The sequence below is a fragment of the Glycine max genome, chromosome 11 (genome assembly GCF_000004515.6).
Source record: "Glycine max cultivar Williams 82 chromosome 11, Glycine_max_v4.0, whole genome shotgun sequence".
NCBI classification, from domain to species: Eukaryota; Viridiplantae; Streptophyta; class Magnoliopsida; order Fabales; family Fabaceae; genus Glycine; species Glycine max.
The window spans coordinates 14,303,690-14,325,523 of record NC_038247.2 but is presented as its reverse complement, the minus strand read 5'-3'; the positions used below and the strand labels follow the sequence as shown (position 1 = coordinate 14,325,523).

At 34.0% G+C, this 21,834-nt stretch overlaps 1 protein-coding gene and 1 long non-coding RNA gene across 2 annotated transcripts; both read right to left on the bottom strand.

The window, feature by feature from the left end:
• Nucleotides 1-1,780: 1,780 nt before the first annotated feature.
• On the bottom strand, nucleotides 1,781-2,330 carry LOC121173095 (uncharacterized). The gene is made up of 2 exons (XR_005887262.1): nucleotides 2,265-2,330; nucleotides 1,781-2,113 (listed from the first exon to the last, which is right to left on the bottom strand). It is a non-coding gene; the product is annotated as an uncharacterized lncRNA (long non-coding RNA).
• A 16,926-nt stretch (nucleotides 2,331-19,256) lies between these two features.
• Nucleotides 19,257-21,401, bottom strand: LOC113000926 (uncharacterized). The gene is made up of 3 exons (XM_026127614.1): nucleotides 20,790-21,401; nucleotides 20,462-20,651; nucleotides 19,257-20,131 (listed from the first exon to the last, which is right to left on the bottom strand). Exons 1-3 carry the CDS (start codon nucleotides 21,399-21,401, stop codon nucleotides 19,257-19,259), a joined length of 1,677 nt encoding a protein of 558 aa, XP_025983399.1.
• Nucleotides 21,402-21,834: the final 433 nt, after the last annotated feature.

Here is a 21,834-nt window from a genome sequence, read left to right as displayed (position 1 = left end):
TAAGCTTATAAATGAGCTATCAAATGCATCTCAAATATTGTTAATATGATTCCTCCCGTAATAATCGTGTATGAAATATAGGAGTAGGACAAGTTATATAGACCAATATTTTGTTCGAGTGGTTAAATTGAATTATTTATTGAATTGGGTTAAGGAGTATGAAAATGATATGCAATTCATATCATGCTTTGACAACATGTCTAGTATTACTAAGTTCGTTTGCATGCCATTTTATAAAGAAAAAAAATATAACTTAGTTTTCATCAGATGTTTTTCAGCGTATGCAATCTATCTATAATGAATCTCTATACTGAAGCTAGCAATCATTTTTTTTTTTCAGATCACATGTATTCATTCTTCAATAAAGATAATCCTATTGGAGGATAGGATAATTATAGACGAAAAAAATTCTCTATCAAAATATTTATATAGTTACATTGCACATGATGAACAACAAATATTATGTTAATAAATAATAATATGGACAAAATTTGGTTACAGACAACAAATATTCCGTTCAATAAGTTCTAGTATTATTTTTTCACCTCAAGAATTTTAGGCACAACTTAGAAATTGAAGTTTCGAGTTTCCAAGAGTACTTGAAATGTAAATATTTATTGCCATCCATTAATCACTCTTAAAACAAGTTAAGCTCATCTTTTATAAATAGGAAAACTTTTGAAGTGTTTAAGCATCCCATGTTGAAGACCTTTTTGAGAGAGATATTTCCACCATTGTTACTGATGTTGAGTTTAGATACCTTTTTGAGAGAGAGATATTTCCACCATTGTTAGTGATGTTGAGTTTAGAGAAGAGCAAAATATTATGTATATCACATACACGGTAAATCATTCAAAATTTAATCCTTCATCAAATATCCCTAATTTAATGTAAAATTTTGTTATTTAACTTATTTTCATTAATTTATTATTTTATTCTTTTGTAAATTAATTATTAGAACATACTAGTGGCATCCAAAGATTACCAGCTGCCAAATCCATGATAGGAGGCAAGCGGGGGGTTGTTCCATAAGCATTCATTTGTTCGATCGAGGCAAAAACAATAATTGTTCCATTTATTTTTTACAAATATAATTGAACTTGGGTATAAAAATATGGATGCCATTCAATTTTTATACTAAAATATAAATGTAACTGAAGTTAATTTATTTTAACTATTTAAAAGGTATGAAATTGAGGCTTAAAATGAGGTAAAGTTGCGAAAAGCAGAGAAATCAACATGTCTACGAGGTCACAAGGAAGGTAGTGGTGTTTCAAGCTTTAAAATGGCCACCTCAATTTGTTTTGTTTATTTTCATTAGTTTTTCATTTAACATAGAGATGAAAAGTGTCGCAAAACTAAATCAACTCCAAATCACGAGAGAAACATTTATGAATCTCTAAGTCATTAGCCAAAATAAATTATAAATCCTTAACGGGTGAGGTGTCATATATATATAAAAAGCGATTTTTTAAGTTTAATGAAATACAAAATTATTATCTTCATTTGTTATTTGTAATCAAGGTATTTTTTGATTGAAAATAAAAAATTAATCCCTTGAGATACTAAAATTCATTTAAAAGATTAATTTCTCTTAACAAATATTTTTTCATATGCACACATCAAAGATCGAATTCATAATAAATAATTAACATGATTAAATCAAAGATAATTTATTAACAAAATGTCTACTCATTAAGAAACTTTTTTTCATTTTTGCATCACCTAGTTTAACCCTATCTTGAAAGTAAATCAAATGTAAGTATTAATCAAGAAAAAATAAGGAAAAAGTAAAGCTTAAATTTTATTAGTATTGATTATGTAATGTTTAGATACATAAGAGATGCAATAATTCATTATTCATGATAATGAACAATTATTATTTAGAACTTGATAATTGCATCACAAGATTCTGGTACTCAATCTAGGGGTACTCGATTAAGAAAATTATTGGTTGAAGTTGTTGACCCTAGACATTGACACTTGTGGCCAACACATTTGAGATTGCAGCCACAAATTGGAAACGGACATCCAATTTTACTCTGAAAGTCGAAGAAACATTGTACTCGACTGGGCCCTAAAATGGGTTTTACTTTTGATTCAATGCACATACCTGCATTCCCAAATAATCATAAGAACAACATAAATTTTATATAGCATGTGAAAAATTTGGTTTGAGTAAAAAATAAAAATGTAATGTATAGGAAATTGACTCATTTGAGTTGGGGGATGGGAGAGAATGAAAATAAAACATTATTTCTCACTTGAAGCCACAATGAAGAAAGCTAATAAGATTGCCAGTTTGCCAACGAAATACCTTGAAGAGTCCATCATATTCGTAAAACATGGTCTTCAAGCACGTGTATATATACTTGACCCAAAAAGCAAGATAACTATTTTTTTATTGTATTAATAATGGTCCTAACTCAAGCAATAAATGTAAATATAATATTTTATTCAACGATGCATTAATTATATATACAGAGAGAAAGAAAGGAAAAATAATACAACATGAAAATAATTATTACATGTGAGAATGAAAATATCAATTTCAACTGTTAAATTAAAATGAAAAGTTTAGATTAAAAATATTTTAAATTTAAAATAAAATCTTATTTAATCAGAAATTTTTTAAAAGATTAACAAAGTAGAGAAATCAAATATGTAAAAGATCGAATTTATCACATCGTAAAAGATCATCATGATCATCATTGCCATAAATACTACCACAACCATTACCATGATTACCATTGTTGTCACCATAATTATTTTTTTCTTGGAGAGAGAGAAAGAGAAAATATACCATATAAGAATCATAGTTCAAAGCTCTGTCTTAAAAAAGGATTGTTTGCTTGGAAAGACTTTGATAAAAGAGTTCAATTTTAAGTGTTTTTGTGAAAGGTTTTTTTGTCTTAAAGATCAATGAAAATACTTAACATATTTGTAATAGAATCATTGCAAAGATAGAGGGAAGAGATTAATGCACAATGATTTTTCTATTGATTCATCCCAAGCTTGGGTTACATCCAATCCTCACCCTTCAAGATGAGATTCCACTAACACAATCAACCATTACTGGACCAACAACCACTCAAATTGAACAACTTGCCATTACTCCCGCTAGACTTCCAACCTAGACTCAACTAGACTAGCAACACTACTGGATTTCAATAATGTCATCCACTGGTGGACTTTCAACAATAAAGGGGTTCTATGTGTTTGGGATTGCACAAACACAAATTTTTACCTTACAAAGGGTTTCCACTCATGAAAATACAATCTCTCACTTCTATCTTAGATCTATTACAAAGTACAAGCTCAATACAAAAGTAGGTCATTCTCAACTGAGAGGGTTGAAGTATAAAATGCAAATTTCTTAAGTAGAGATCAAGCTAGAGTTTCTCTAACTGGAGTGCTTCAACTTAGCTTCAAATTGCTCTTAAAAAATATCTTAAAGCTCCAAAGAAGATCGTTGAAGTGAGTTTCACTCAACTAACAGGCTTTTGGAACAAGTAGACAGACATGACAACTATCATGAGATAATGGCTTGTAGAATCATTCTGAGGTAGTCATTTTGAGGCCCCCATTCTGAGAAACCTTTCTGATGAGCATTCTGAAGTAACATCATAATGATGATTTTGATTTTAGCTGAGAAAGGATCTATACTTGAAGTAGATCCTATTGACAAAGACCAACTAATATGCATTTTGTCCACTTTAACACATCTTCACAACACAAAGTATTATGAAGTAGATTGCTTCAAAAACTCAAAGTAAAGATACAATTGTTGGTGTTTTAGTGTTTTGTCCAAGATTATAGACTATGTAGTATCTTCAGTCTTTTATTTTGATGCTTCACATTCGTTACTTCTCATTGATAGATTCAACTTTCAACAGGTTTGCATCTCCTAATGCAATTAACATTCACTTTTTTATGTACACCTAGTGTATGTGACAACATGTGGATAGTGAAATGTTGTCAACTTCAATCTTCTGATGTGCCCTCTATATTGTGGCATCATATGGAAGACATGGTGTTGTCCTTGCAAAGCATTTTGAACCATTTTGAACTCCATTTTGATTTTCAATACTTCAAAATCATGTTCTTCATCATTTTGGTGTAGACTCTATTACAACTTCATTCTGATTTTGGATGCTCTTAATGTAGCCTTTGATAAGTATTTATGAAATGCCTTGTTGTTAAATACTTTTCCAAAAACCAAATATTCAAAGGAAAGCATTCTTCATCATCATGCTGATGAGCTTCGAGAAATCTTATAAGTTCTCAACTCTTGACAACTGTTTTGAGCACAACCTTTATGAGCATCATTCTTAGCACTTCAGAATGATTAGACATATCTGCTTCTTAAAACATTTATCACTGAAACACTTAAGCAAAATATTAGTCATCACTAAGACCCATCCATCATCCTTATAATTTGTATTACTAATGGTTTGCCATAATTAAAACTAGGGATGTGAATTCAACATTGTCTACATCATTTGTCAATTGGGCTATTCAATTCGAATTGAAATGAACTGTGACGAATTGCATTTACAGTTAGCCCGAACTTAACTAAATTGTCAAACAGTTTGGGTGAATTGAAGCAAAATGTTTTATAGGCTATTCAAATTGAACTGCTCTGAATTATTTCCAACTGTGGTGTGCTGAACTGCTCCAAATTGTTAAGGATTATTTGTTTTGAGAAAATAACTTTTTTATTTTTACTTTTAAAAATGACATGGTTGTTTATTATTTGTTTTGAACTACTCCAAATTATTTTTAAGGGGCATTAGTTTTGATTTTTTTTATTTGCAATATTAATTACAAAAATAACACATGCATAGTTTTGACATTTATTTATTTTTAAAATATTAGTTTATTAATAATTTTTTTTTAAAAACAAATAATACTTTCTATATCATTTCATCTATAGTTTAAAATCACTTTTAACATATCTTTTATCTTTCTCATTTATTATTTTAATGTTTCATACTGTAATATCTTTTTCTCTTTGTTATATAAGGATAAAATTCTCTAAAAAAAAAATATAAGGATATAACTGAAAAATAATAATTAATATTATTTTGAAATTTTAAAATGACAAACAAAAATAGTTTTTTTTTTAAAGAAATGGGTAAAAACAGAGTTAGTGCATATTTATAAAATAATAAAATATTAAATATATTTTAATTTTTTTGCATAAATGATATATTTTCTAATTTTAAATTTAAATATTTTAAAATTATATATACATGTACTCCCAGTTGTCGTTGCCTCCAAGACGCGTCCAAATCAGGATTTGAGCTTGTCGCCAAAGAAGTCTTAATGTTGCCGTCAGCGACGACAGCGATTAGACGATGTAGTTGTTGAGGCAGGAGTGATAAGCTTCGATGAGAAAGGGATTACGAGATTCAAATCGGGGTTGGAACACTAAAATCTGGGTTTTCTTGTTTCAGAAAGAAGATTTGTTGTTTAATTGTGATTACATGAGTTTCCTTAATTTGTCATATGATAAAATGGATGGAGATTTGGTTCTTCTAAAAGTTATTTTTTGGTTTCTGTTTTGTTTGATTTGATGGGGAAAAAAATAAAAGCAAACCAATTGCTGTTTGATTTCTATTTTTTTATCAGCAAAAATAGTTTTTTTTTTGTGGTTACTATTGCTGCAATGATCCCCTGAGAAATGAGAACATTCGTATAATGTTAAGAAGAGTGTCAATTAATGTTAAGAAGAGTGTCAATTAAACTATCACACACATTTTTCTCCACATGCATGATGTCTATACAATGTCTAACATCAAGATCGGACCAATATGGAAGATAAAAGAATATTGACATTTTCTTCCGTATGTTTGTCTCAGATGATGGCTTCTTTTGGGTCTTCCCAAAGATAGTTACGATGTCCTTAACCTGATCATAAACTTCTTTCCTAGCTAATGGTTTTGACGCACTCTCATTTTCCTGACTCCCATTAAAAGCTTTCTTCAATCGCTGATACGGGTGATAAGCTTTGAGAAATTTTTGGTGCCTGATATATATTGTCTTCTTTCCATGTTTAAGTTAGATGTAGCTTGTGTTTTTCTCACAGATAAAACATGTGTGACGTCCTTTGACACTATATCCACTCAAATTTCCATATCCAGGAAAGCCATTAATGGTACAAAATATCATATCACGCAACCTGAAGGTCTGCTAAAGATTCCTATCCCACACATCAACCCCATCTTCCCACAATTTTCTGAAATCTTCAATCAACAGACTGAGATACACATCAATGTCATTCCTTAGCTGTCTAGGACCCGTTATCATCATACAAAGCTTAGTGTACTTTTGCTTGATGCATAACCAATGGGAGAGGTTGTAAATCATCAGCAAAATAGGCCATGAAATATGGTTAGTGCTTAAGTTACCAAAATGATTCATTCTGTCCGAAGCAAGACCAAGCCTAAGGTTTCTTGGCTCGTCTACAAAATTTGGATACAAATGATCGATTGTCTTCCATTGTGGAGAATTAGCTGGATGTCTAAGTAATCCACCACTTTTTCTGCCATCTGCATGCCATGTAAGGTTTTCACATCATGTGCATTAGCAAACATCACTTAAACCTTGTGATGTGTCATTATTTTCTCCTATTTCTTAACCATTTTTGTCACCATTTTAATTACTGATTAGCCTTAATTGTCAAATTAATTATGCAGTTTTATCATTTGGGCCTATTTGACTAATTTTGTGTTTTTAATTTAATTTTAGGAGAATTATAAGCAATTGGGCTTGGACTTGAAGAGAGCAGACAATTTTAGTTTATCAAATTTTATCTTATCTAGATTTTATTTCATCTAGATATTATTTCATCCAATCTTATCTTATCTTATCTAGATTTTATTTCATCTAGATTTTATTTTATCAAATCTTATCTTATCATGTCCAGATTTTATTTTATTTATGGGCTTGGACTTAAAACAGATTTGTAAGCTTTGGGGCTGAGAACCTATATAACAACACCAAGGTTTTAGTTTTAGAGGCCTTTTTCATTTTGGAGAGGAGAATAATTCTAGTTTTCTTCGTTTTCTACTACAATTTCATTTTGTACTGATTAATGGAAGGCTAAGTCTCTAGCGTTGTTTTCTGTTGAGGATCAAACATAGCTCTCTTTGAGGTTTTATTATTAGTATTGAATTCTGATCAGTTTTTCCTCTTCACCAATTACTCTATATTTGTTGCTATTAATCCATGCATGCTTAGTGCTTGATTAATTGTCTCTGCACTTAATTTACGTTCATGCTTAATGATCAGTTTCGTTCATGATTAATTGGTGTATGTATTGCTTAATCACATAATGACAACCTTATGTTAAATTTTGCTTAGTAATTTAATTTAGAGTTGGATTAAGTGGTTGAACTGATAAAGGATAAATCCTCGTAACCTAGGATAAGAGACTTGCTTATGAATCAAGGGGAAACAACATGTTTTAATTCTGTTAATTTCTAATTAAAATTTGCTCGTTGTTTAAATTACTAAAACAAACAACCCCCCAATTCGTTACTGTTTTATTACTATCTGTTATGAACATTTGGTTGACCATTGCTCATTGGAGACGATCTAGGATCACTTCCTAGATACTGCACTTTTAATGTTTATTTGATTCGGGTACGACCTCGATCACCTTGGTATTATTGGAAGATACTAGCACAACTTTGTTGAATGACTTTTTTTGAGTTTGCATCATTACTGTATTCATCATTCTTCACTTTGTACTGTGATACCCCACATGTAGGGCACTTACGCATTTATGCAAAATGATTTTTGTACAAAATGTAATCATTAGAGCATGCATGGATTTTTTGGTACTCTATTCCCACTGGACATAAAATCTTCTTCACCTCATAGTGATTCTTCGGCAACGTGTTGCATTCAGGAAGCACTTTTTCAATAACATAAGCAATTCAATGAAGCTCTTGTGACTCGACCCAAATCGTGCCTTCAAGTTGACCAAACCTAAAACTGTTGACAACCTTGTGAAAGTTGTGCACCCTGAATACAAAGGCTTTTTTGAATCATTTTCTATTTTTTCATACAAAGGTGCATGTGCTTGCTGAAAACTGTCTTGCCCAAAGATCGAGAATCATGTCTTCTATATAATGTCCCATGTCTACATTAACCGACTCAGCGTGAGAGACTATGGGGATGTCTGGCAATTCCCCATGCCATATCCATTTTTTGTAATTCAGAATGATCCCGTTACATATAAGATGTGATCTTATGTCATTTATTGATTGGCGTCTCCCATTTGCACAATTAACACATGGACAGGAAAATTTTCCACACAAAGATGGTGCATTATGTTTAGTAAATTTCAAGAATTCTTCAACACCATTCTCATACTCTTCAGTAATACGTGATGCTTTCATCCAACTTCGATCCATGTTTCCCCTTTGTTGTTACACTTCATTAAGTTATCTCACATGCAGGAAAACCTCACTTTTTCCATAAAAGGTGTGACCCTATCCCATTCAAGAAGACATTTTATAGTAGATTCATACGTAAAGGTTAATAGTGTTTTTCAAAATGGTGTACTACAAGCTATGCTTCAGTATCAAAAGGTTGAGAATCCATGACGGGGAATGTGAATACAAAAGACACTCCAACAACAAGTTGTCCAAAGGATAATGCAGTTTACATACCTTAAATCATACATATCCTCTGAAGTTTGTATGGTCTTTGTAGGGGGTGTTTCATTGCTGGATTGTGTAACAGACCCTATGTACCTCTTCATTAGCATTGACTGGGATTGGGAATATTCTATTATGACCATTATGCACTCATCATCGATCAAATTGTATTTAATCTTGCAGTTGCATCATGAAGCTACGTTTTGGTTTGCTTGGCTACGTTAGCAAGCATGATACAAACAACAAACAAGGGGGAAAAAAATAAGGGAACTTTTATTCAAAAGAAATTGAAGAAACATTCCTCCAAAAATTGAGGAACATGCACTCTCCTAATACAAACTGATCAACCAATTGCACCCCCTATAATAACAAATCCTATTTAATTATATTTTGTCCTATCGTTACTGCCAAAATTCCCTCTAATTATTTTGTCACAATTCATAGGGTTTAATTCCCTGTAACCCCCCTCCTCTTTCTAACATAACCCTTCTTAATTGGAGATTTCTTATTAATAGTCACAAGTCCTAATCGTATCAAAGTATTAGACAATGATTCATGATTTAGTAGTATAACCATCAGTCGTTGCCTGAGTTTTAGCTTTTACATTTTAGAGGCTAAAGAAGGCCCTAGTATAGATTTTGGACCAGAGCTGCTAAAGAAGGCCCTAGGGTTCTCATGAGCCTTAAGGTAGATTTTGGACCCATGGGCTAAATATGACCCTACTTATCTTTATACATAATAAATTAGGGTTTCATTATTTTTGGGACTTCTATTTAGGGCTCCATAGTGTAGGGAAGGTACCCTAGTAATGCAAGATTTTCAGCCCTTGTATTTTAGGGCACCTAGACTAGTTTTTGTATTAGGGCTAGTTTTGTAATTTCATATGCATTAAGTGCACTATGTGTTGGGAGAGAAATTTAATTGAATTGGGAGAAGCCTAATCTAATTAAATTTTGGTCTAGCCTAAGGGGGAGGTGAGCATTTGCTTGCTACACCCCATTGTCACATCATATAGTCACACTTTGTGCATGTCCTTCATGTTTTACATGCCTCATGATACCTAAGCACACTTAGTGGAGAATCTTGGAGTTGATCTTGGATTAGTGGGCTGAACCATAACTTAAATTCACAAATCATAATTAGTTAAATTTTGGCTCCACAAATTCAAATTCAAGTGAAATTTGAATAGAAATTCAAATTTCCCTTCAATTTTGTGTGACACTTAGGCTATAAATAGAGGTCTTGTGTGTGCATTTTTTTTTCAACTTTGATCATTAGAGAAATTACACTTCAAAGTTCAGACCTCATTTGAGGCATAAATTTCGTGCCCCTTCTCTCTCTCTCCCTCCACTCATCTTCTCCTACTTTCAAGCTCTTATCCATGGCTTCCTATGGTGGTGAGCTTGTTCTTGACTCATTTTCTCCTTGAAGTGGCGTCTCCAATCACCTTTCCTCCTTCTCTATTCTGCTGCCATTGATCTTCAAAAAGCAAAGGACTCCATTGATGAAGAAGAGTTATACCAATGTTCTTATAGTATAGTATGTTCTTTTGCTACTTTTAAGCTAATGTAACATTTGATATTTATCATAGAGAGGCCAGGAAATTCAACATATGATAAAATGACATTCTCTTTTTAAGAGTTATACCAATGTTCTTGTCTTAACAATTTGTCTTAATTATTATTATTATTATTATTATTATTATTATTATTTCAAAATATAATAACATGTGGCTAGGAATAAAAATATGATATTGATTGTAAGAAATGTATATGATTTTTTTAAAAAAAACACATTTTCAAACGGTTTTTAGGATAACCGCCTTATTGTCTTAGAATCCTCAAATATATTTCATTTTTTTTAGAAAAATACATTCTAAGATGGTTTTTTGAAAAACTGTCTTAGAAAGTCTACCCTTTTCAGATGGTTTTTAGCTAAAAACTGTCTTAGTATGATATCTTTTTCTAAAACGGTTTTTTATGGAACCGTTGTAGAAAGTCTTGAGTTTCTACGACATCGCCTATGACGATGGTTAATAACCATCGTAAAAGGGTCTTTTAACCGATGTAGAATAGTTGTTTTCTAATAGTGGAATTACTATCGTCGCTGCTGCTACAGCTACAATAGAAGCTGAAATAAATGTTTTTTGACAAACTCTTAGACAGAAAACATTGATTAATAAAATCATATTTTATTCAATTTATTCAATTAAGATTTTAATAAATTTCATGCTATATATTAATTTATAATATAATATATGGGTTGTTTTAATTTTGACTCTTATGTGGTTCATCAATTTGGATATTTCAATGGGGCTGAGGGTATTAACCATTGTAAAATGGGTTACCCCAAGTGGTAGAAAAAAAATTTTCCTACAAATGTTTTGAACTAATCATATAGTAGGATATTGTGCCACCATGGCAGGGGCAACTAATCAATGGCTGGAGGAAATTTAGGTATTACAGAGAAAATGAATTTTTTTTTGTATTTTTTTATAATTAACAATATAGATATTCAAAAGTAAGTAGTATTTTGTTATTTTAAGGTTTTATTTTTTTCACAACTAATTAGATTTTGAGCGGAATGTCAGATTAATGAGATCATTTGACGTTGCTTATAATGACTTGCGTTTAACGCTGAATTAACTGAGTGAGTTGGATGATTTCACCCTCAACCAGTGGATTCTCTTATGTAAGCACTGACGACTAACCATCAAAAAATGGTCAAAGATAAAGCACAGGAAATGAACTTAATAAGTTTTTTAAAAATTTGTTATTCATTTTGTATATAATGTAATGTACAATTTGTTAGCTTAGGTTCTCCTATTAGTTTTGGTTAAATATACTGAGGTCAAGTCTTTAATTATAGGTCATTTAATCGTGAAAACACACGTCAATGATTTGAATTGTTGTCCAAACTTTGACAACTTTAATGACATGTAGATATTCAAGAAATTACTGTGACTTTGATTTATGATGAATTTTCCAAATATTGGATCATTGGACAACTTTAATTTCCAACACTCTGTCTTTTATTTTATACAACTAGTACTCTATTCTTGAAAGTTGAAAGCATGTATGTAGTGTGACGTGATGTATGTGTGTCAAGTGCAAAATGCAAGTACAATGTTAATCTGTGATCAAATATGTTGTTAGATGGTATATGGTGTACATCAAACAAATGGGAATAAAGCAAACATGAACTAAAATATGTTACAAAAACAATATTAAAATTTTCTCTTACAAGGAGGTTACAAATGTTGTCAACTCATCAAATAAATGTTTAAACTAACATGTAGTTTAGGCATTTATATGTGGGGCTCCATCCCAACGTGTCATTCAATAATATATTTTAGTTTTGTCTTCCTTTCTTTTCCATAGAGGTACCTAAGTAGTACTACTGCATGAACATTCTAAGAATGCCTCCACTTTCTGTAAGAATGATATCCACAGTAGGATCGAGTAAGAGAAGGAATTAATAAATGGAAACTGAGAGTGAGATTGTGGTGAAGTCCTAATTTGTCAAGTAGGAAGTTGTTCCTATCCCCCTCATTCTTATTATTAATCCTCCAACTCTAATTTGTCTGGGCATGTGACTCATTGTGATAGATTTCAACAATAAATAATGTCAAAATTTTTGTTTGGAGTATGAACGTTGTTTCAATCACTTAGATAAAGAAATTAAAGTTTCCTATTAGGCCAAATTGATGGTAGCACTGCACATATGGCAGTATAATCTAAGTTTAGGCCGTTTCCTCTAATGTCAGTAATAACTCCACTATGGCCTGGGTCACATAGATTAAGGCTTTCAATCTCTCTATACTCTATAGTGAGTTGAATACAAATGCATGAGGTTGGGGAGACAACATGGATATATGAAGTGCACACAACCTTTCACAACAACCAAGATTTACTATTTCAATTTTAATGTCTTTCATACTAGTTTACAAACCACACTTCCAAACAGTCTTGCATTGTTGATCACTCCCAAAATCTGAAAAACAAAGGCATATGGAAAAAACACATGAAACTATTCCCTTGATATTTTCAATTGAGATGTATGTCAAAAAATTATATTTCAATCATTAAACACATTATAGGCATTTAAATGATGCTTGATGGATTGCAACCCCCCAAAAACCTTGTTGCACTGAAAGAAAAAGCTTTCAATTATTTCAGTTAATTGAAATACACGACAAATATGGATTAGAGAGAATGAACAAACTTATTTTTACCATTTTATCATAAAATAAAAGTTGTAAATCACTATGCACCTAAAAAAAAGTTCAATTGCATATCTAACAAATTTATGATATGACAAATATTTTACCATATGCAATGGGGAAAAAAAATTAGTGATGTGATCCTACCCCCAAGGGCATTGGATAGAAGATTCCAAGAAGATTCTAAGAAGATTAGGCCAGAGCTGCTAAAGAAAGCCCTAGGAATCTAATGAGCCTTAGGGTAGATTTTGGACCCATAGGCTAAGTATGAGTCCACTTATCTTTGTGCATATTAAATTAACATTTTGATGCAATCCTACCCCCCAAGGGCATTGGATAGAAGACTCCAAGAAGATAGGGCCTAAGATGCAGGAGAAGGCCCTAGGGTTCTCATAAGCCTTAGGGTAGATTTTGGGCCCATGGGCTCAGTATGAGCCTAATTATCTTTGTACATATTAGATTAAGGGTTAATTATTTTTGGGCATTGTATTTAGGGCTCCATAGTGTAGGGAGAGTACCCTAGTAATGTAGGATTTTTCAGTCCTGATATTTTAGGGCACCTAGACTAGTTTTTGTATTAGGGATAATTTTGTAATTTCACATGCATTAAGTGTATTATTTGATGTGTGTGTGTTGGGAGATAAATTTAATTGAATTGGGAGAAGCCCAATCCAATTAAGTTTTGGACCATCTTAAAGGGGAGGTGAGCATTTGCTTGTTGCGCCCTATTGTCACATTATATAGTCACACTTTGTGCATGTCCTTCATGCTTTACATGCCTCATGACACCTAAGCACACTTAGTGGAGAATCTTGGACTTGATCTTGGATTACTGGGCTGAACCATAACTAAAATTCACTAATCATAATTAGTGAAATTGTTGCTCCAAATTTGGCTCCACCAATTCAAATTCAAGTGAAATTTGAATAGAAATTCAAATTTCCCTCCAATTTTGTGTGACACTAAGGATATAAATAGATGCATTGTGTGTGCATTTTTTCAACTTTGATCATTTGATAATTACACTTCAAATTTCAAACCTCATTTAAGGCATAAAATTTCATGCTCCTTCTCTCTTTCTCCCTCCACTCATCTTCTCTTACTTTCAAGCTCTTATCCATGACTTCCTATGATAGTGAGCTTGTTCTTGACTCATCTACTCCTTGAAGTGGCATCTCCAATCATCTTTCTTCCCTCTCCATTATGCTGCCATTGATCTTCAAGAAGCAACAGACTACATTGATGAAGAAGATCCAAGGCCTATAAGCTCCACACGGAGCTACATCATGTGGTATCAGAGCATCTTCATCTAGGTGATGTTCTTTTGCTTCCTCTATCTTTTTGTTCGGTCAATTCACTTTAATTCCTTGTTCTTCATCTTCTTCTCCATGTATCTCCTCCATTTTCTTGTGTTTTGGTACTATTTAGAGTTGATTCAAAAAAATAAACCGATTAAATCTTAGATCTACACTTGTTCTTGCATTTCTATGGTTCAAATTTTATAGATCTACTCTTAAATCATGTTTTTGTGTTGATTTTCGATTCTATCATTTTTCAGTCATAATGTTCTTGTCTTGAACCTTTAGATCTCAATTTTCTTGCAAAATATTGATTAGAAAAGAAAACACAAAAATCTAAGTGTAAATCACTTCATTCATGTTGTCTTAGAGTCATGTTTAGTCATAATAATTATCACATTATGTTCTAAATTTGTGTTGAATTTTAATTTTTTGATTGAATTCTAGATACATTTGTTCATGTATTCTTGCAATTCTTAGCCTATCATTTGAATTTTGAGTCAAATCTTGCATGTTAATTAGTCCTTAACATTTTGATGCAACATTCTTAGAGAGTCTTTGATTGTGAACCTTTTTTTTTAACTTTTAGGTTTCCTTATGCTTGTGTCTATTGTGAATTTAAGTTTTGGTGATTGAATTGCTGGATGAAATTTTGATCCTATGTGAATATTGAACTCATAAAAGTTTGGTAAGCAAGCCTAGTGAGTTCAACATACATAGGAAGGTTGAAAGTAAACCTAAGGCAATCAATATACTATGCTTAAAAAATTTGAAGTCTGAAATCACTGGTGCTGCCAGCTTGAACATACGAACTTGTAAAAATTACTGGGAATTGGTCACTGCGAATTTTGAGCTGAAATTTTTATTGAAGTTTCTAGACATCTGGAAAAAAAATTATAAAAAAATAACCAAGTGATATGGATAAAATAAAAAAATTAATAAAAATCACATAAGCGTGTTGGAAAATCAGTGTCCAGGAAAAAAAGTGAAAAGGAAGTGTGCTTGTTGTTTTGACACAATTTTTTTTCTATAATTGGTTCCTATTTTATACAAATCTTAGATCTGATATTTAAATTGAAAATTAGTATGAAAATAAGTGCCAAAACTAGAGGTTTCTTGAGTTTTTTTTTCCTACTCTACTCTAGAGCCATTCTAGGTTTCTCTTTAAGTTCGAGCTTGCTTTTATGTGCTTTTCATTTCTTTAATTGTTGAATAATCCTTGAAAATTTGTCTTGTTAAAACTCTATTGTTTTAGCTTTAATTTCTCTTTGTTTCCTTGTTTGTGAGTTGCCATATAGGGAATTGGAAAGGAGGATAGGTGCCATCCCTTGAAGAATTTGAGTCAAGAAGCAAGGGGTCAACCACATTAAGAGTTATTGGACTAAGAAGCACTCCAAATTGAGGGAATCACCCAAGAGAGAACAACCACCAAAATTGAGGACCTTTTTATAATTTTGTAATTGGCAATTTACTTACCTTCATTGTTTTCAAATTTTGTAACAAAAAGGTCTTTCATTGGAAGTGTGTTGGGAGCCTCCAATAGGTTACCAAACTTCCATTTGTGTGCAATAATTTTAGGCCCTTAGGATAGTGAGTGTTTTTTCGGAAACCTTAAATGTGTTCATCCAAACACTCTTAGGATCCGCCTAGTTTACATTTCTTGCACTTTAATTTCTTGCTTACTTTCATAGCTTATTTTCCTTACTAGTCTCGCCTAGTTTATCTTGTTATTACATAATATTTTCTTCTTGTTTATCACGCTTATCTTGAGTTCTTTTTAACCCTAACTTTTACATTTTACAAACCCTCAACAAGAAAGAACCACAACTTAGGAACCAACATGAGTCATCATTCATCTAGTGTTAATGGTGAGGGTACTAGTCATAAGGACCCTTTATCTAGAATCTTAGATGAGTTGAGTTCCCTCAAGTTATGGAAAGAAAAACAAGAATGAATATAAAAAGGAAAAGAGAGGGTAGAAATAAATCAAGATGAGAGGGAACAAATAAGGGAAGAAGAAAGAAGGAAAATAAAAGAGTTAAGACAAGAAAAACATGCCTCCTATAGTAGTCATGACTCTTTCAAGAGCCTAAGTGAAGAACTTCGTGATTATTATGAAGGAAGGCATAGATCACATCTTAGACCTGACTCCCATACGAGAGGAAAGGAAAGAAAGCCTCAAGAGGCTAACATTAACCTCCCATACTTCCATGGGAAGGACAATGTGGAGGCTTACTGAGATTGAGAAATAAGGGTAGAGCAACAACTTAAAAAGAAGTCTAGTTCAAAATCTTATGGCTCTCAATCTTATCCAAAGAAGGTCAAGGAATCTTAGGGGCGGCACCTTCTAAGCCCAAAGATGATAAGGGGAAGACAATAGAAAAACAACCCCCTAAGGCTAGTATGTGAGAGAAGACTAGCTCTATAAAGTGCTTTAAATGTCTTGGAAGATGACACATTACTTTTCAATGCCCCACCAAGAAAACCATGATTATGAGGGGTTAAGTCATTTATAGTAGCCAAGATGAAGCTACTACTTCACATTCCTCTAGTGAAAGTGAAGAAGCAAAATGGGAAGAATCTAGTGAAGAAATCTACCCCCAAGAAGAAAGACAACCTTTAATGGTTAAGGAGGAGTGTAAGGAGGCAAGTGTCTCCTTCAAGAGGTTAGCGAAGAAGGAAAGTCATTTTGCAATAAAGACAAACATTAAAGAAACTTCCCCTCTTAGACAACCTCCACATCTTTTCCTTTGTAAAAAGACACTTGTTAGCACTGCCATGCCTCTTGGGCTTGAGGTTATTCCTCAAGTAAAGGAGTTATTGGATGAAGGTTTGGTTAGTAAGAGCTTAAATCCTTGTGCTCTTTTAGTGCCCAAAATAGGTATTATTGGGCACCAAATCCCTAAAATAGGTGATATGATGAATGTGTTGAGTGGTGCAACTTTCTTTTGTAAAATCACTCATATACCCAACATCTTCATGATTTGTGTACATGGGGACTCATTAGGTAGGTTTGTTCTTATTTTTGGTTTCAATACAAACCTAGGTGCTCATGTGGGACACCTTAGGTTTGTCATACTTTTTTGTAGGAATAATCAACATGAAAATACAGAAAAATGTATGTCTTATTGCGTTACTTTTCTTAATTTTTTAAATAGTGATCAAGGGTTTACCACGGACCCTAAGAGAATAAAGATCATTTCTGAGTGGCCCACCCCACCATGTATAAGGAAAATTTGGGGTTTCCATGACTTAACAAACTTTTACAAAAGGTTTGTCCCATATTTTTCTATACTTGTAGTACCACTCATTGAGTTAGCGAGGAACCATGTTTCCTCATGGGAAGATGCCCAGGAAAGGGGTTTTCAGACACTTGAAACTGAAGGAGGAAAACAGCCTCTTTCTCTCTTAGCTTTATTCATTTCAAAAAGTTACATATATATTGAGTACAAGAGAGAGAGAGAAGGGCAATGACAGTGACAACTCACTGCTGCCCTTCTGAACAAGCTTACCAACTAAGCTACCAAATATAGATAAAAATACAAAAACATTCAACACTCCCCCTCAAGCTGGAGCATATAAATCATATGCACCAAGCTTGGAACATATAGTCTGAATTTTGGGTCCTCTTAAGGACATAGTCAAAATATCCGCTGGCTGATCATTAGAATCAATAAACTCAGTGACAATCTCCTTGGACAGAAGCTTCTCTCGAATGAAATGACAATCAATCTCTATGTGCTTAGTCCTTTCATGAAAAACTGGGTTTGAGGCAATATGAAGAGCAGCCTGATTATCACAATACAACTTCATTTGCAACTCTTCACAAAATCTCAATTCCTGCAGAAATTGTTTAATCCATATGAGCTCACAAGTAACCATAGTCATAGATCGATATTTAGCTTCTACAATGGACCGAGCAATAACTGTTTGTTTCTTGCTTTTCCAAGAAATAAGATTTCCTCCAATGAAGACATAATAGCTTGATGTAGACCTTCTATCCATGGGACAGCCAACCCAATTAGCATCACAATATCTCGATAGTTGTGTATTACCCTTGTCTTCATACAACAACCCTTGACCAGGAGCTTTTTTAACATATCTCAGAATACGCATGACAGCATTCCAATGGTCCAAATGAGGATTCTGCTTAAATTGGCTAACCACTCCCACAACAAAGGAGATATCAGGTCTGGTAATGGTAAGGTAAATGAGTTTTCCCACTAGCCTCCTATATCTCTCGGGGTCAGGATAAACTTCACTTTGATCTACCATGAGCTTCAGATTCGGATCCATGGGACTTTCAACAGGTCTACAATTCTGGATACCTGTTTCTTCTAAAATATCAAGAGCATACTTCCTTTGAGAGATCACAACACCATCTCCTGATTGAGCCACTTCAATACCAAGGAAATACTTCAAAGAACCCAGATCTTTGGTCTGGAAATGACTGAATAAGTTCTCTTTTAGCTAGGTGATCTTAGTAGTATCATTCCCTGTAATCACTATATCATCAACATAGACCATTAGATAAACACATTTTCCAGGAGATGTATGACAGTAAAATATAGAATGATCAGCTTCACTTCGTTTTAGTCCAAACATTTGAACAACATGACTAAATTTACCAAACCAAGCACGAGGAGATTGCTTCAACCCATAGAGAGATCAATGAAGCTTACACACAAGACCATACTCCCCTTGAGCAACAAACCCAGGAGGTTGCTCCATATAAATATCCTCGTCAAGATCACGGTGGAGGAAGGCATTCTTAATATCAAGCTGATAAAGGGGCCAGTGACGAATGACAGCCATAGCAAGAAACAAACGAACAGTGGTGAGTTTGGCTACAAGAGAGAAAGTATCACAGTAATCAATGCCATATACCTGTGTGTAGCCCTTAGCCACCAAGCGAGCCTTAAGCCGATCAACCTTACCATTGGGCCCAACTTTAATAGTGTGGACCCATCTATAACCCACAATAGTCTTACTAGGAGGAAGAGGAACAAGCTCCCAAGTACCATTATTTTCAAGAGCCTGCATCTCATCAATCATAGCCTGTCTCTAGCCAGGATGATTAAGTGCCTCACGGACAGTAGAAGGAATAGTAATGGAGGACAATGAGAAAACAAAGGAACTGTATGAAGGAGACAAACGATGGTAACTTAAGAAATTATAAATAGGATGAGGATTACAAGTAGAGCGAGTACCTTTCCTGATGGCAATAGGCCAATGTGAGTTAGAATGAGAAGAAAAAGTGGAAGGATCCATGAGTGGAGGACTGGTTAAAGAAGAACAAGAATCACGAGGAGAAGCTTCAGGTACTGGAAATCCAATCTGCGTTGTCCTGGGTTGATCTGTAATCAAAGGTGAAGATACAACTTCAGGTGAATTTGGTGAGGAAGATGGAACAACACCGACATTTTGGTCTGAGACATCTAGAGGACAAGGAGAAGGAATAGGAAGAACTTCCTGGAGAGACGAAGAATAGTCTACGGAAGGTGAGAAGAAGGGTGTGTCTTCAAAGAAGGTTACATCTGTAGACATGTAGTATTGTCTCATGGTTGGAGAATAACATTTGTAACCCTTTTGAAGATGAGAATAACCCAAGAAGACACATTTGACGGACCTAGCATAGAGTTTTTCTAAACCAGGAGATAAATCATGGACAAAACACGTACAACCAAACACTTTAGGAGAAACATGAAATAGTGGATCATGAGGAAAGACAATTGAGTGAGGGATTTGGTTTTCAAGAGAAGAAGAGGGCATCCTATTGATTAGGAAACAAGCAGTAAGCACTGCATCTCCCCAATGATGTGTAGGAACATTTGAGTTTAGCATTAGGGAACGTGCAGTTTCAAGAAGATGACGATTCTTCCTTTCTGCTATGCCATTTTGTTGTGGTGTGTGAGGACATGTGGACTGATGTAGAATACCTTTGGAAGATAAAAAAGAAGAAAGGTCATGAGAGAAATATTCTTTAACATTATCACTCCTGAAAATTTTAATTCTTTTTCCAAATTGATTCTCAATCTCATTGTAGAATGACATGAATATAGGCAAAAGTTTAGATCTGTCTTTCATGAAATTAACCCAAGTACATCTGGAGAATTCATCAATGAAGGTTACAAAATATCGAAAACCAAAAGATGTAACACGACTTGGTCCCCAAATATCAGAATGAATGGTAGAGAAAGTCGAGTCACATCTTTGTACAATTTGAGGAAATGACGACCTGACATGTTTTTCTATTTGACAAGACTCACAATCTAAGACACGAAGATTCTTGAGACTAGGAACCATCATCTTCAATTTTGGTAAACTTGGGTGACCTAGATGATCATGCAAAAGTTTGGGCTTTGAGATTACAAAACAAGCCCCAGGTGGACTGGATTCCAAGTAGTAAAGTCGTCGTGGTTCATGTCCTTCTCCAATCAGTCGCCCCGTCCCATGTTCCTGAATAACAAACGAATTAGCAGTAAAGGTTACTGAACAATTTAACGAACGAGTTAACTGACTCAATGAAATTAGATTATAGGGACACTGAGAAATAAATAACACAGAGTTCAATTTCAGAGAAGGAGATAATGAAACTTGACCACTTCCTTGAGACGCGACCTTGGAACCATTGGCTACAGTAACAAGGTGAGGAATTTTTGGAAAAGAGAAGGATGAAAAAGAGGACTTATTACCAGAAATATTATCAGAGGCACCTGATTCGAGTATCCAAGGACTTGAACCTTCAATGGATTGAGAGATACAAGCTGTTGAAAAGCATGGTACAGATGAGGATTGAGCTTGGTTGCTGGGTTTCTCGGATTTAAGCTTCAAATACTCTTGATACTCCTCATCAGAAAATCTAGACTCTGCCTTCTCTAATTTAGAGACCTGTGCGACCTTGTCGGGAAACCCATGCAACGAATAAAAATTCTCTTGGGTGTGACCCATCCTCTTGCAATAAGTGCAATGAGGACGTCCACCCTTTCCACTGTGACCTCCCCTGTTGTTGCGGCTGCCTCCTCTTCCTCGAGACGCAACCATGTCTAACGTCTCCACACCATCGGCAGGATTCTCATCCTTCAATGAATGAGGCACGCGGAGAAGTCTAGTGATGAGGGAATCCATAGATGGAACTTGGTCCCCAGCAAGTACTTGATCATGGACATGATCAAAGTCTGAATGTAAGCTCCTCAGAATAAGGACCATGTAGAACTTGTCAAGTTTCTTGTTCACTTCTTCCAATGAATCAGCTACAAGGAACTTTCTCAGCTCTTCTACGACAGCTCAAGCCTTACCCACATGAGCGATCATGTCATGACTAGTTTGCTTGAGGGCTGTAACCTTCATGGTTGCGTCAAACAGGCTTTGGATATCATTGGCAAGAATTTCCTGGGCCATCTTCCAAAAAGAACGACACATTTTAAAGGATCTAAGTGTTTCCAAAATATTCGGCTCAACTGATTGCCATAACACAACGCAGAGCTGATAGTCAAGCTTCTCCCATTCAGGTCTCTTGTCATTTGGAACGAAATCAGAAGCTTTCTCCAAGTGGTCATGATGACCTTGATCGAGAAACCAAAGTACCACGGAAGCAGACCATGAGGGATAATTCTTCCAATTCAGCTTAGCAGTAGTGATG